Source organism: Trachurus japonicus, chromosome 9 (assembly GCF_045865225.1).
Source record: "Trachurus japonicus isolate A0001 chromosome 9, Traja_1.0".
NCBI classification, from domain to species: Eukaryota; Metazoa; Chordata; class Actinopteri; order Carangiformes; family Carangidae; genus Trachurus; species Trachurus japonicus.
Window position 1 is genome coordinate 7,091,113 of NC_140915.1, and position 14,730 is coordinate 7,105,842.

The 14,730-nt window shown below is 40.5% G+C and overlaps 1 protein-coding gene across 1 annotated transcript; it reads left to right on the forward strand.

Annotated features, from left to right (window-relative positions):
* The first annotated feature begins 5,669 nt into the window (after nucleotides 1–5,669).
* On the forward strand, nucleotides 5,670–10,220 carry LOC146980845 (GTPase IMAP family member 8-like). Its single transcript, XM_085788023.1, has 3 exons — nucleotides 5,670–6,672; nucleotides 7,014–8,219; nucleotides 10,042–10,220. Exons 1-3 carry the CDS (start codon nucleotides 5,670–5,672, stop codon nucleotides 10,218–10,220), a joined length of 2,388 nt encoding a protein of 795 aa, XP_085644149.1.
* The last annotated feature ends 4,510 nt before the right edge of the window (nucleotides 10,221–14,730 follow it).

The following is a 14,730-nucleotide window of genomic DNA, read 5'->3' on the forward strand; positions in this document are numbered from 1 at the left end:
AGAATCCCAGGTTTCACGTATTCAGTCAACTCAGTGACTGCTAGAGTGTCAAGCCTGAGATGCTGAGGCAGTTGGAGCAATTCACCTGTCTGACGTCTGGACAGAGTTGTGAGTCTTCAGTGGATGTTGTCCGTGCCAAGTTGCTACGCAACATGGTGGGGAAGGACAAGAAACTCAGTTGCAAGTCTAAGGTTGACCTGGCTCGCCTTCCTCCATGCCACACTGCTCTGAAGCCACATGCCCGACGTGTGAACTACCGTGTCGCCTTGTACAAGCGAGCTGATGAACCTATTCTGGAAAAACCAAAACCCTATGATGAGGGGCAGGGATGGATGAAGACTGATGAAGGAGTGTTGAAACCGGTGTGGTCCTGTGGTCCTATCCTACCAACTTCACTGGTTGATCCCCATGACACTGGAGAGCAGGAAGAGGAGGAGAAAGAGGAAGGAGAGGATGAGTTTAACTCTGATGATTTCAGTGAAAACGATGAGTGATGCATAGTGGAGAACCATTTACTTGACTGTTTATCTGGCATGGGAAAGAGAAGAGTGGTCACATCAGCAAGAGTTCTATTATGATGTTTGATCCAAATAAACCTTGGTTAAACACACAACAACCTCTGTCTAGATACCTTATTTGGTATCTCCAATATTGGCGTCTTGTAATTGGTAAAAGGGTTAGGTTTGCTTACTAGCATGGCACCAACATGTGATCACTTTATGGGTCACAGCTGACCGTCTTCAATGAGCACAGAGAAACATTCCAATTTCAGCAAACAACCTAATGTGTCAAACTCCAAGCTTCACTGTTCAGAATGTAATGTTATGTGCAAACATTTATCTAAAAGAACAAGAAGAAAAACATATTTTTAGTTGTGGAGACTTACGGATATTTAACGTTACTTCATGTAAAGCAGTCATCTAGTAAAGGTAAAAGTTGCACCTGCAACGTTACCTGTGTAACATGGGCTAATTTTCATGCAAAGTCTGGACAGGAATCAAATCCAAGCAAATTTTTCACCTGTCCTTTTCTTTTTGTTTTGACACCATTCTGGTGATGCTCTTAGCATACCCGTGTGCCGTACTTCCGTCTCCCCGCTACCCAAATGTGAATTATGTGTTCATAAATTGATGAAACTCATTAAGTTTGTCTTTTGTGGAGGTCCAGATGAAAAAAATGTAATCAATACCACCTATATGTGGAAATGGATTGGAGAAATGGATTCTTAGCGGGGTTCAATACAATCTCTTGTTCGAAGAGTCTAACATATAAGGAAGTGAAGCTTGGGGACATCTTTGAACACATACTGACACCAGACACCTGTAAAAGGAAATCTCAATCAAACATGAAATAGTTTGCGGTGAGCACAATTTCCATCAACTTCAAAATGCACGCTGTATGTTTGACACTGGAGTAGTAGTTCATGTGTCTGAAGAAAAACTTAAGCTGCTCTTAAAGGGACAACGAGGAGTTTCTATTTGGTTATTTAAAAGTCTCACGTTAATGTGGATGAATCTACGCTACCCACACTTGTTAATGGGCCCATTTTCGATAAATATATCGTTTTGTCTCTATCGTTGTTTTTTTATTATTAGTGGTGGCGGAAACTCGACCAGCGTTTCTTTACTTTCGGTTTTGTGGCGAGTCATGAGAATAACGCTACGAATCGCCGTTTATGGTAGCCGATGTCGATCTGGCCCTCTGCGTTGTGTTTCTCACGGCCTGCCCTAGGTGGGGTTCGATCCCACGACCTCCCGCACCGGAGGCGACGATGCTAACCTCTTCGCCAAGAGGTTGACAACCGCTTGGCAAGTTGGTTAGCACGTCTTTTATGGGTGGAGTGAGTGCACATCCGTTACACTACGAATCGCCGTTTATGGTCGGAACTACGACGGTATGTGATCGTCTTCGAACCTCTGACTTTAATTCTTGATGAATGAAAACATGAGTCTGTCTTGCACCGGTCAAAGAATTTCACGGTGCGCGGAGGCTCATAAATGTAGTGTGAAAACGCTTCGCTTTTCCAAAACTCCTTGTTGTCCCTTTAAGCCCCCTTGGACTGGCACATTAGTGTACAGGGACTCTATGTCAATCACCAGCCAGTAGTGATTGGGTGGGACTGTTATTGAGGGATAATAAAGGACTATATAAACTGTTGGTTTGCTGATCCTGATCCCTAACTTCGCCCCAGGTGTGTCGGTAAGAACACAGATGCTGACAACTCTTCTTAGTTTGACTGTTTAATTAAGCTCAAGCAACAGTACAGAACATGGGCATAGCTTTGTGTGAGTGGTTCTGTCCAGAAAAGAAGGAAGAAACATATTATCTGGCCCACATTACATACACAAAATATATTGACATAATGCACCTTTAATATTTGTAATAACATACACCTTTCTGTATATGCAGTGTAGCTAATTAGCATTAACAGTGCACTTGCTAATTTAATACAGAAAAATACATAGCTACACATAATCAATTAACGACCACATGTTTTCATGTTAGCAAGCAGCTCCAAGCTAGGTGGCTATAATTATCAACTTCTGAAAACAAAGGATAGTGAAATAGCAACATAAATAATACGACTTACAGGTCTCACGGACGCATGCACACAATTATGGTGAACCAATTAGTCTTTGGCATCTTCTGACTGGCAGCCTCTGCGCTCTCTCTCTCCACTCTGCACTTTCTGCCATCTTCAGGCTCGCGTGTGCTCGCTCCCAATGCGCCCTGCGTAACTGTCACGCGCATCTGCCTCTGATCACTGTCACGCGCCCAGAGTAATCAATACTGACCTACGGCCCTTTCGTACAGGGGACATTTTGTAAAGTCTTTAAAAATCCATAGAGTCTTTAGTGTAGGAGCAGCAGCCGTTCCACATCCAGTGGAATTTGCCCGTTATTCTCCCTCTTTTGTTTTTTAGTCTCCTCAGACAAATATTTTAATTTCTTTGGTTTTCTTGCTGCTTCTGCCATGATAGTGGTAATCCCACGTTGGCGTTCGCATTGACTTCCAAATGGGGAAAGAGGGAAGTGACTTATGCCCTAAAGCAGTCTGCACATTTGTAGTTTTTTTGTGTGGGGGGTTCCTACCATCCACCTGGAAGCTTTTTAGCACCAGTGAAGGCGATACAGACCCCCTCAGGCCATGACAGAGGTGTCATTCAGCCTGGTGTAGGTCATCAAAGAACTTCTGAAAATACTGTTAGTGTTGGTGTAGGTTTAAAGAGCAGCCAAATTGAATCCTATTCACTGATCTTTGTATATTTTGACTCATGATAAAAGTGATAACGTTCACATGCTGGTGACTCAGAGTTGAAACACCATTTACTGCTCATCCTCAGATGTTACTGTAACTGAACACATCGTAATTTATTTGTTTTATTTATTCATTGTGTGATGCTGTGACAGATAAGGTTACAGATTTTAGTGGTTGAGAAACTAAACTCTTTCCTCTTCCCTCCAGCTGAATTAATTCTGATGTCCTCAGTAGAGGCCGAGATGGCTGCTGCTGCTGCTGCTGCAGGTGAGTCAGTAAAGCATCATATTTTATTTCATACTTGGAGCTGGATGGAAAATTGTGATATCTGAACTACATGTTGCAGCATGTTAAGTTAATTAATGCTGACTTACTGATTTAGATATTTTTGATTATCTGTTGTTTTGTAGATGATGATTGTAGCTCCTCTATGTAGTAAAGCATGAGGCCTGAGATTGTTTAAAAACAGGGTTTATTCACAGTCCCCAACCGACCCGTGAGAACTAAAAAGGAAAGTAAACAAACACATTACATAAATATGCTATGTAATTACACAAATACACAATAAAACACACCTCGTAGGCTGCGCACTACCAAAAGGGGCTGAATCTTGTCTTTTCTTCTCTCTCTTTTTTGTTTACATTTAAAGCAGAAGTGAGTGATATATTTGTGTTAATATAAGTCTTAAATAGTTATATCTTCCGACAGCAATCACTTACATAGAGTGTTTGGACTGAAACACGGGTCTCTCAGTCACTCTGCTCTGCTCTGAGCCGAGGAGAAAACTTTTATCGTATCCTACAGTTTTTATCCAATGAGGAGAGAGAACGGCATGCAGGGCTGTGTGTGCAGCCAAGGAACGCCGTGAATGTGGCGACGTAGGGACGAGTGACTGTTATGGTGCGTTCAAGGAAACTCGTATTTTTCCGACCGTGAAGTGGTACCAGTTCAATCTGGTACGAGTTTACCGGTCGGAAGTTACGAGTGGCCGTTATAGTGACTTTCACCGGTAAAACAGGTCGGAAAAACACGAGTGGGTTGCCTGAAACGCTACAAAGTCGTAAGTTGTGACTTGAAGCTGTAATTTACGATTTCAAAAGCCTGCCTGGAACGCAGCATTAGCGAAAACGACCGGACCACTTACTTCTGCTTTAATGTTGTAACTCTTTAGTGTGGAGACAACCGACCATGTTGTTTCTCCCTTTCTGTGCTCTGCCAGGCGGTGTATTATTAAAGTGGTACCGTGTAGAAACAAAAACAATTAATCCGCCTCAACTGAAAGGTAGGTAGGAACCAAAAAAAAAATAAAATAAATGAGAATGCATTAAACTGACGTGGGGCAGTTACAATGATGAAGTAAACTCTCAAATGTGCAGCAGCAGTCCTGACCTCCCTTGCCCTGACTGTGAAATCAGTCTCTCTGAGAATAATCTTTACTCCTCATTATTCAGCAACGAGCATTACATAACATAGTAACCAACAGTCACTGTAGTTTTTCATGATGCTATTGCTAGGGGTTAGGTCAAAAATATCAAATGAATATAAAATATAAATATATTGTATATTTCTTTATCCTTATAGTTACGGAAGAAGCTCAACCTCTGAAGAACCGCAGCAGCTTTCATGACCTGCCACCTCACAGTGAGTCAAACTGAACTGACAGTTTTGGGTGATTTGTCCAAAGGTGTTGAAAATATCATGTTATGTATCCATTAAGATATGGTATGATTACAAGTCTTCTTTAGGGTGTGACACCCTGAAGAAGACTTATTTGTCAAAAACGCATTGGTTTCAATAAAGGATTTTTATATTATTCGGGGGGCGGCAGTGGCTCAGGTGGTAGAGCGGGTCGTCCAATGATCAGAGGGTTGGCGGTTTGAATCCCGCTCTGTCCCGGTTGCTGCCGTAGTGTCCTTGGGCAAGACACCTTACCCACCTTGCTCCTGATGGGTCGTGGTTCGCGCCTTGCATGGCAGCTTCCGCCATCAGTGTGTGAATGTGTGTGTGAATGGGTGAATGTGATGTACTGTAAAGCGCTTTGGGTATCGTTCAGGTATAGTAAAGCGCTATATAAATACAAGACCATTTACCATTTATTCATATCAGAGTGCCTCGGCTGCCTCCTTGACTGATTGAGAGACTGTCACATAAAAATTTCAGTTTTGATACAATAAGAGGTGATGTATTTATTAATTTTATTCTGCAACTTAACAATTAGTTTTTGGGCTGTCATTGCAGGTGAACTGAGGATCATGATGATTGGTAAAATGAAGGAGAATAAGAACGCATTCACCAAATTAATCACTAGCAGCAAACATTTAGATTTTTTAAAATTCAACCCACAAAAGCCATGTGAGGCTACTAAAGGAGAGTGGAAAGGGAAACCAGTCACAGTGGTGAAAACTCCAGACATGTTCAGTCTGACTAAGGACATGATGAGAGAAGAGATGAAGAGATGTGTGTCTCTTTGTTCTCCTGGACCAAATGTTCTGCTGCTGATGGTGAAGCCTTCAAAGTTCACTGAGGAGAACAGAAAAACTCTGAACTTCATCCTGAGTTTGTTTGGTCAAGATGCTTTTAAACACTCAATGGTCGCCATAACAGAGAAGACGAGTAGATCACAACCCACTGTTCATCAACTGCTTCAAGACTGTGAAGGAAGACAATACAATATGCTTGAAAATGACCATAATCAGCTGATGGAGAAGATTGAGAACATTGTGCAAACAAACAGAGGAACCTTCCTGACCTTCACTGAAGAGTCTGGACCCATGCAACCAGCTCTAAACCTGGTTCTGTGTGGGAGGAGAGGAGCAGGGAAGACTTCAGCAGCTGAGGCCATTTTAGGTCAGACAGAGCTTCATTCAGTCTCCAACTCATCAGAGTGTGTTAGACATCAGGGAGAGGTGTGTGGACGTCAGGTTTCCCTGGTGGAGCTTCCTGCCATGTATGGAAAACCTCAGGAGGAAGTGATGGAGGAATCACTCAGGTGCATCTCCCTCTGTGATCCTGAGGGCGTCCATGGCTTCATCCTGGTTCTACCTGTGGGTCCCCTCACTGATGAAGACAAAGGAGAGTTAGAAACCATCCAGAACACATTCAGCTGTAGAGTCAATGACTTCACCATGATCCTGTTCACTGTGGAGTCAGATCCTACAGCTCCAGCTGTTGTTAACTTTGTAAAAGAAACCAAGAACATCCAGGAGCTCTGTCAGAGCTGTGGAGGAAGATCTGTTGTTGTCAACATCAAGGACAAAGAGCAAATCCCTGAGCTGTTGGACACTGTGGACAAGATGAGACTCAACAAAGACAAACCATCCTGCTACACAACTGAGACGTTTGCACATGTGCAAACAGAAAAAGTCACCCAACTGCAGACTGAACTGAAGGAGTGGAGAACAAAAGGCATAGTGAGTTGTAAGTACTGAGCAATTATTGGGTATGTAAATAGGGCATATTATGAGAACTTGAACCATTTTGGACAATTTTTAAAATTATTATTTTTAACCATTTTTAGACATTCAGTTTTTAATTTTCAAAAAAGCAAAAATGAGGACAGTATAAATGAGGTAGTAATTAAAAATTATTGACTAAAGTCTTTGTGAGTCTGTAATATACATTTTTTTCCTTCTTTTAATTATATTGCAAAACTTGCAGTATAATGTATTTTGCAGTCTCAAGAGTGGTAAAACTTTCCAAGAGTTCTGCACTTAAATTAACTCCAAGTCTTCTTTTTTTTTTTTTTTTTTTTACAGGCGACAAGAGTCTCAGGATTGTGCTGATAGGGAAGACTGGAAGTGGAAAGAGCTCTACAGGAAACACCATTCTGGGAACAAAAGAGTTTAAAGCTGAACTGAGTCAGACATCAGTCACTAAATGTTGTTGGAAAGCTCAGGGTGAAGTGGACGGTCGTCCTGTTGTTGTGGTCAACACTCCTGGTCTGTTTGACACAAACTTGTCCCATGAAGAGGTTAATGATGAGATGGTGAAATGTATCAGTCTTCTGGCTCCAGGACCACATGTCTTCCTGTTGGTGTTACAGATCGGAAGATTCACAGACGAGGAGAAGGAAACACTGAAACTCATTAAGGAAGTCTTTGGGAAGAATTCAGAGAAGTTCACCATCATTCTTTTCACAAGAGGAGATGACCTGGAAGATGAGGAGCTGTCAGTTGATCAATACATTGAAAAGAAATGTGATGATTCCTTTAAGAAGTTAATCTCTGACTGTGGAGGAAGATACCATGTGTTTAATAACCGTAATAAAAAAAATCGTGCACAAGTCAAAGAGCTGATACAGAAGATCGACACCATGGTGAAGACAAATGGAGGAAGCTGCTACACTAATGAGATGCTGCAAGAGGCTGAAGCAGCGATACAGAAAGAAGTGGAGAAGATCCTGAAGGAGAAGGAAGAGATGAAGAGAGAGAAGGAGGAACTAGAAAGAAAACATGAGGAAGACCATGAGGACGAATTCGCTGACAAGATCGCTGACAAAAAGCTGAAGGAGAATAAAAAGGAGATGAAAAAACAACAGGAGGCCTGGGAGAAGACACAAGAAGAGTGGTGGGAAAAACGAAAACAAGAAGATGAACAGAGACGACAGGAAGAACAAAAAAGACTCAGAAAACTGCAAGAAGAATATGAACAGGAAAGAGAAAAATCTGAAAACAAAAGAAAAGAAGAGGACAGAGTGAGAAGAGAACAGGAAGAGAAGGAGCGTAAAGAATTAGAGGAAAAGTATAAGATAGAAATGGAGAAGATGAAGACGAAGTACGAGGAGGAGGCCAGAAAACAAGCTGAAGAATTCAATGAGTTCAGAGAGAAAAAGGAGGCGGACTTTGCAGCTCAGATAGAAAAACACAAGAAGGAAGTGGAGGAGAAAGAAATAGAGGAGAAACACAAAGAAACAACTCCAAAACATGTGGATGAACTACAGGACAAACATAAACAAGAGATGAGTGAGTTGGTTCTGCTACTTCTGACCCAAAAGAAAGAAAACAGGAAAAAAATTGTAACAATGAAGAGAAGACAGAAAAAAGAGGTGGATGATCTTCTAGAAGATCATTCACTTGAAAAGAAAAGAAAAGAAAAAGAAAAACTTGATGAATTTCAAAAAAGACACAAAGAAGAGAAAACATTGGAGAAACGTGTGTACCAAAGTAAAGAAGATTGGAAGAAGAGGAAGGCTGAGCTGTCCATCGAACAGGAGCAAGAAATTAATGAATGGAAATTGAAATTTTTGACTGAACAGCGACACAAGCAGAAAGAAGAACTGGATAAACTACAGAAAGAACATGAGAAGAAACTGAATGAATTGATAGAGAAACTTGTAGAAGAAAATAAAAGAGATGAGAAAGAAAAAGTGGACGAGCTGCAGAGGAAACATGAAGAAGAGATGAATAAGTTGAAACAGCAAATTAAAACCCAAGATGAAGACAGTGAAGACCTGGAGGAACTGCAGGAAACACACGAGAAAGAAATGTACGACTTGAGACAGAAACTTCTGAACCCAGATGATCAGAAGAAGCCCTGTCGCATTTCATGAGGAAAAGATCCAAAGAGCTGAGAAAAAACTGAGATAACAAGTTAGACTATAGAAGTCAAACAAACACACATTCAGTGTAAGGGCAATTTTCTTTTGTAAGGAAATTTAGTTTTTTATTGCCTTTAAGGATACTTTTCAAAGCATGGGTTTTCTGCAAAGGATTTTTTCTTTTGTCAGTTTTTTTTCAAATTCTAATCTTTTTTTTTAAATAATTTTTCCTAAAACTGGTTGATTTCCCTATGATAATGTTAAGTAATTATTTTTTGACAATTTATAATGTCCACAATGTGATTTATACAGGTAGACAATTATAATTATGTTTTCCTTATTTTTTGATGTGTTTAAAATGAGTCACAATTGATGTCAGTTTTTTGATAGCTTTCTATACAGGAAACAAATTTGTTCTAGTCAATGAATTTATGTCTCATTTAAAGGTTTTGAAGAAATTTGAATTGTTGAATACTGTGATTACTCACTCTCAGTGGCATCATGATGACATGTAATCTAAACGAATAAAGTTCAATTGGTAAATCTGGTTCCTGTCGTTCTGTCCCTGTCCTCATTGTTCAGTGTTTGGCTTCAGCATCAAGAACTTTGACAGAGAAAGCAGCTGTTGTTCTCTATGCTAATGATGCTGCTGCTGCACGCGCACACAACTCACGCGCTCTTCCCTGCGTGTCTAGGCCTCTGAGCGTGTCACCAGCAGGGATGACAAATGTCTTTACTATGCTATAACACACACACACACACACACACACACACACACACACACACACACACACACATATATAGCTTTATATCCACATGTTTTGTTGTGTTTGGTACTTTGTTTCACTGTATTCTGATTCTTCAAGAAAAACGTTCACGGGGTAAAAATTCTAAATAAAATCTCTAATGGTCTTTTATCTTTTCAAGTACCCCCTCTATCTCTCTATCTCAAGTACCCCCCTATCTCTCTATCTCTGTTCCTTCCTTCCTCTCCATCTGCTCTTGCGTCAGGACGCGTGCCAAACCTCGGTGCGTAATGGACACCGATCCATCCTCTTCTTCTCTCCTCCGTTGTGTTCCCGACACGCTGGGATGTCTCGAGAGTCCAGAGAGGAGGAGGAGGAGGAGAGAGAGAAAGAGCGATGACAATAAACCGTTTGAGTCGCCATCCGAGGGGACGACACTCCCGCCAACTCGTAGACGGAGAGACGCAGTTGGTTGGTGTCCGTTACGCGCAGCGCACACAGGTCACCTCCGTGCGTCCTGGCGCATCCAGCACCGAGAGGAGGAGAGCGGAGGTGGAGCAGAGCGGAGGAGTGAACCACTGTCTCCAGATGTTGTGTCGGTGCTCCGGTGTCTCGGTCTGTGGCTCCTCTCCGGGCGCTGCTGCCTGGACCTCACCGAGCAGCTGTCCAGCTCACGGTGACCGTTTGTCTATCAGTTTTTTCTTTTTTAACGTCATAAAGTCGGGACTAGGGATGTCACGATAAAAGATTTTTTCTGTACGATTATTGTCAGAGAAATAATCATGGTATTACGATTATCACGATTATTATGCATGAATTAATTTCACAACACTATTAATGTGTAAAATCATATATAGTTAAAATATACATAGCTAATTTAATTTTTTATTTTAAATATCTATTAAGATATTACCAATTATTAATCTGCCAGAGGAAGTGTTTGAAATATTGAAGTCATTAATTGTCATCTATACCAAATGTTTAAGTTAATTTTAAATCTTTTTTTTAAATTACAAATTACACTCTAGCATTTAAATTCCTACCAATTCAGCGTTACGTTAGGTAAATGGACCAGAATCTGTGCATTTACCTTTACTTTGGCGCTCATCTGACGATATGGTTCATACATAATCTCTTTTTGAAAAGTGACGGTAGTTAGGAATCTTTGCTATCAGTTAATTCAGTACAATCAACTTAAAGTCAGAGACTTTATCACACGGGCCAGTGGGTGTTAAAGAGGATAAGATGTACTCAATACTTTATTACCAGCAAAATGTAGCTAACATATAAACCAACATTAGTTCATTTAAAGAATTATATGAGGATGTTATGAGGCACTTAAACAGAGACTCTTGTAATATCTCAATATCAGCGACCTATTATCACATCAGCTGCAGAACTTATTCCTGAGCTCACTCCTCCACAGCAGAGGTTAATGGACTCTAAATGTGCTTTGTTTGTACAGCACAGTTCATACTTTATTGCCAAGTCAATAGGCTATAAAGGCCTATATCGCTCTTACTCATAAACTGTATTGTCCCCAAACGGGAAATTTGTGTTGTAGCGACTGACATGAAATGACACAACAATTTGACTTGAGCAAGAACAAGGAAGAGAGGTTGTTCAGCAGCCAGCTCTCATTTGTCTGAGTTGTTCTTGAACGCACCATGCTGTACTTCAAAATCAAATTCAATGAATTTACATTGTCAGTGAATTTACACCATGTTGGTCCTCTGACTGAATGAAATGAGAGCCTCCTGAGTTTATTATCATTATTGATGATCAGAGTTGATATTGATCTGGTGGTAGTTCTATGGTTCGGCCTCCAGGTGGCAGCGGAGTAAAGAGATTCATCCTGAACAGAGACACTTCATGGACTGTTACAGAGACGAGCATCACTGTGATCCTGTAAATATAAGAATCTAACTCATTAAGTGATGATTTATTTCCCTCTGTTAGGGAATAAAGTTTTTTTGTTTTAAATAAAGATTTATTCTTGCTGAAGTTTGTTTTGTTTGCACTGTTTTTTGTTTTACTGTATGTTAAATTGCTCTCACTTATCAACTGAATTTACTCACTGTTGTTTTAGTTTGTGCTGCATTCATGTCATGTGGGAGTTTCCTAGCCCTGGTCATGTTTATAGATTATTAAAACCTCAGAGCTCAGAAACAAGGAGGCTTTTCTTTTGCAAGCCATGCCTTCATTGCGGCTGTATTTTTTTTAAACTGTTTTTTACAGATAAATGCTTTGTTCATGTGGAACCACAGTCTGGGACCTGCAACATTTATGTTTGTTTTTGCTGATCATAATTAGTGTGTCAATTATTTTGAAGCCTGAACTACCACTTATATTTAAGGGCCATGCCTGCAGGCTCTCTCTCTCTGTCTCTGTCTCTCTCTCCGCCAAATACTAACTGAAAATAGACATGGAAGGAAAACAGTAACCAGAAATGTCTTTACTTACACACAGATTTGTGTTCACACACACAGTTTTATGGGAAATGTATTGTGTTCATGTTTGATTTGGTTTGTTTCCCTGTGAGCAGACTCCTTATGAAAAATAAATACATTATTTTTATAGATCAGAAGCATAAGGACAAGAGAATGTCATAAAGCTATGAAAAAAACACAAGTGTTTATAAATAGATATGGAAATTATTAATATAAATGAAAAATAAATGTATTTTGGTAATTAAAAATATATATATATATTTGTGTTTTTATTTCTGCTTTTAATAGTGTGTTTCTGTCTCCTTGTGGTAGAGGTAGGCGGTCCATAAGTGGAATTGGATAGACTGTTTTCACTCCAGAAACGGTACAATGATAATAACAGCCAATTGAATGAAAAAGTACTAGTTTTGTTTCAGTTTTTAATATAAATTCTGGGTTTCACATGGGCTATAATAGGTCCCTGAGAAGAACATTTGTGTTTTCAAAGCGTTTCTATCACTGTAGCAGTTATGAACATAGAGAGATGTTGTGAAATCTCACGACACGAGAGTTTGTTGCCGAAACTGAACAAAGTCACCGCTTTCTAATTCCTGCTGATCTTACCTCTGATAAAATGTCATTTTGATGTCAGGCTGTTCTGTGGACCTGTCAATAAAATGTCTCAGAATCGGATTATTCCTATTTCTGTGTCTGGAGCAAAAGAATGTGATCTTGTTAAGTGAAACGTCATCGAGGGCGGGGCCGCTTTGATTGACAGGTGACCGCCGCGACCGTTTGAAAGCTGTTAGCTACTACTGGTGACTGTTTTTAGCTAACTTTAAAGTGAAATTCCGGCGTAAGTGTAAACCATGGTCAAACACACCGTAACACCGAGTTAGACCCCCCCTCGAGAGATCAATTTGCCCGACCGCTACATTCACGAGATCCACCAACTTCAGCAAATACCGCAATATCGCCACACACGGCGCTCTCCGGATCCACTGTCTGACCGCAACCAAAACGCCACCATTTGCCCAAAATAATGCTCAGAACTGCACCAAATGTCATCAATAGTACACACAGGGTCCCAGCACGTAGTACGAGTTGTCAAACATCTGCTAGCTTTGCCTGTTTTCTTTAGCAAGGAGATGCAACTCAACTCACCTACTTCTCCTCCGGGAGCCACTCGTTGGTGAGGAAGCCCTGACGAGTCGATCACCGAGTGCACCGGAGTTCTGCAGCTCAATCAACAATTACCTCATGGAAATACAATCAGAGTTTTTTTTTTATTTATCTTGCATATCACTTTATAACTATTATTATCGAGTGCTGGCCACGATATAGGCGCAAATGAGCATCTTTAAGAGCTGCGGAACTCCGGTGCACTCGGTGATCGACTCGTCAGGGCTTCCTCACCAACGAGCGGCTCCCGGAGGAGAAGTAGGTGAGTTGAGTTGCATCTCCTTGCTAAAGAAAACAGGCAAAGCTAGCAGATGTTTGACAACTCGTACTACCTGCTGGGACCCTGTGTGTACTATTGATGACATTTGGTGCAGTTCTGAGCATTATTTTGGGCAAATGGTGGCGTTTTGGTTGCGGTCAGACAGTGGATCCGGAGAGCGCCGTGTGTGGCGATATTGCGGTATTTGCTGAAGTTGGTGGATCTCGTGAATGTAGCGGTCGGGCAAATTGATCTCTCGAGGGGGGGTCTAACTCGGTGTTACGGTGTGTTTGACCATGATTTACACTTACGCCGGAATTTCACTTTAACACAACTGTTCATGGTGTCAGTGTCTGTTGAAGGATCGGACAGTGTGACTTTTGATCTTCTGTTTTGAAGTGAGTGAAATTGTAGTATCATTTAATTAAGTTGTCAGCACTAATTAGCAGGTATTTAGTTCCTATGTCTGCACGTATCTAACCAGCTAACTTTTAGCTCTTTGAATAGGTAATAGCCTAATGAACCTGTTACTGTAGTAACCGCCCAAACAGCTAGCCATGCTAACGATGCTAACAGTAAACTTTTAGGCCTTCTTGCCACATTTAACTCTATCTATCTTTGTTTAGTTGATTAGGGAACTAGGCAGGATTACAATAGTTGGATCAGTGATGTGTTGGCATGATGAGCAATTCAGAAATGTCCTTAAAAAATGTTTTGAAAGCACGCACCAGATAGGCTATGTTAAAATGTAGGCTAGGTGTGTGTTATTTGAAATGACTTTTGAACCTCTTTCTTTTAACAAACATAAGACTTAATGCCCCTGAAAATGCCAAATGGTGTAACCACAAAATAATGATAAATATTAAATATTTATCTACCTACAGTGGATTTAAGTGTAGCCTACTTGTAAAAAATAAATTGGGGTTGTTTCACTGTGATCTGACTCCTAAGGAAGAAAAAAAAACAGTCAGGAAGCTATGAAAGACAAAAAATTACTGCCAGAGCAGATGATGTTGATTGTTTTTTTGTGGGGGTTTTTTTGTTTTGTTTTTTTGTGTCTCGCTGCGTCCAGCAGATGGAGCTCTAACATAATGAATAGAGCTCCACACCTCACCATGCAGACCAACTTTAATATTAGACCCACTGTGCGACTTTATCGCTTTTCCCTGCCTGGTTTATGAAATTTAATCTGGTTGACTGCTAAAAATAATAGTAATAATAGTACTTGGGCCTACTGTTGAGCCATATCTGTTTGGTATCAGAAAATAATCTTAACAGATATAATCTGATAAGAGTCAAGTAATTAGTGTCAAACAAAAT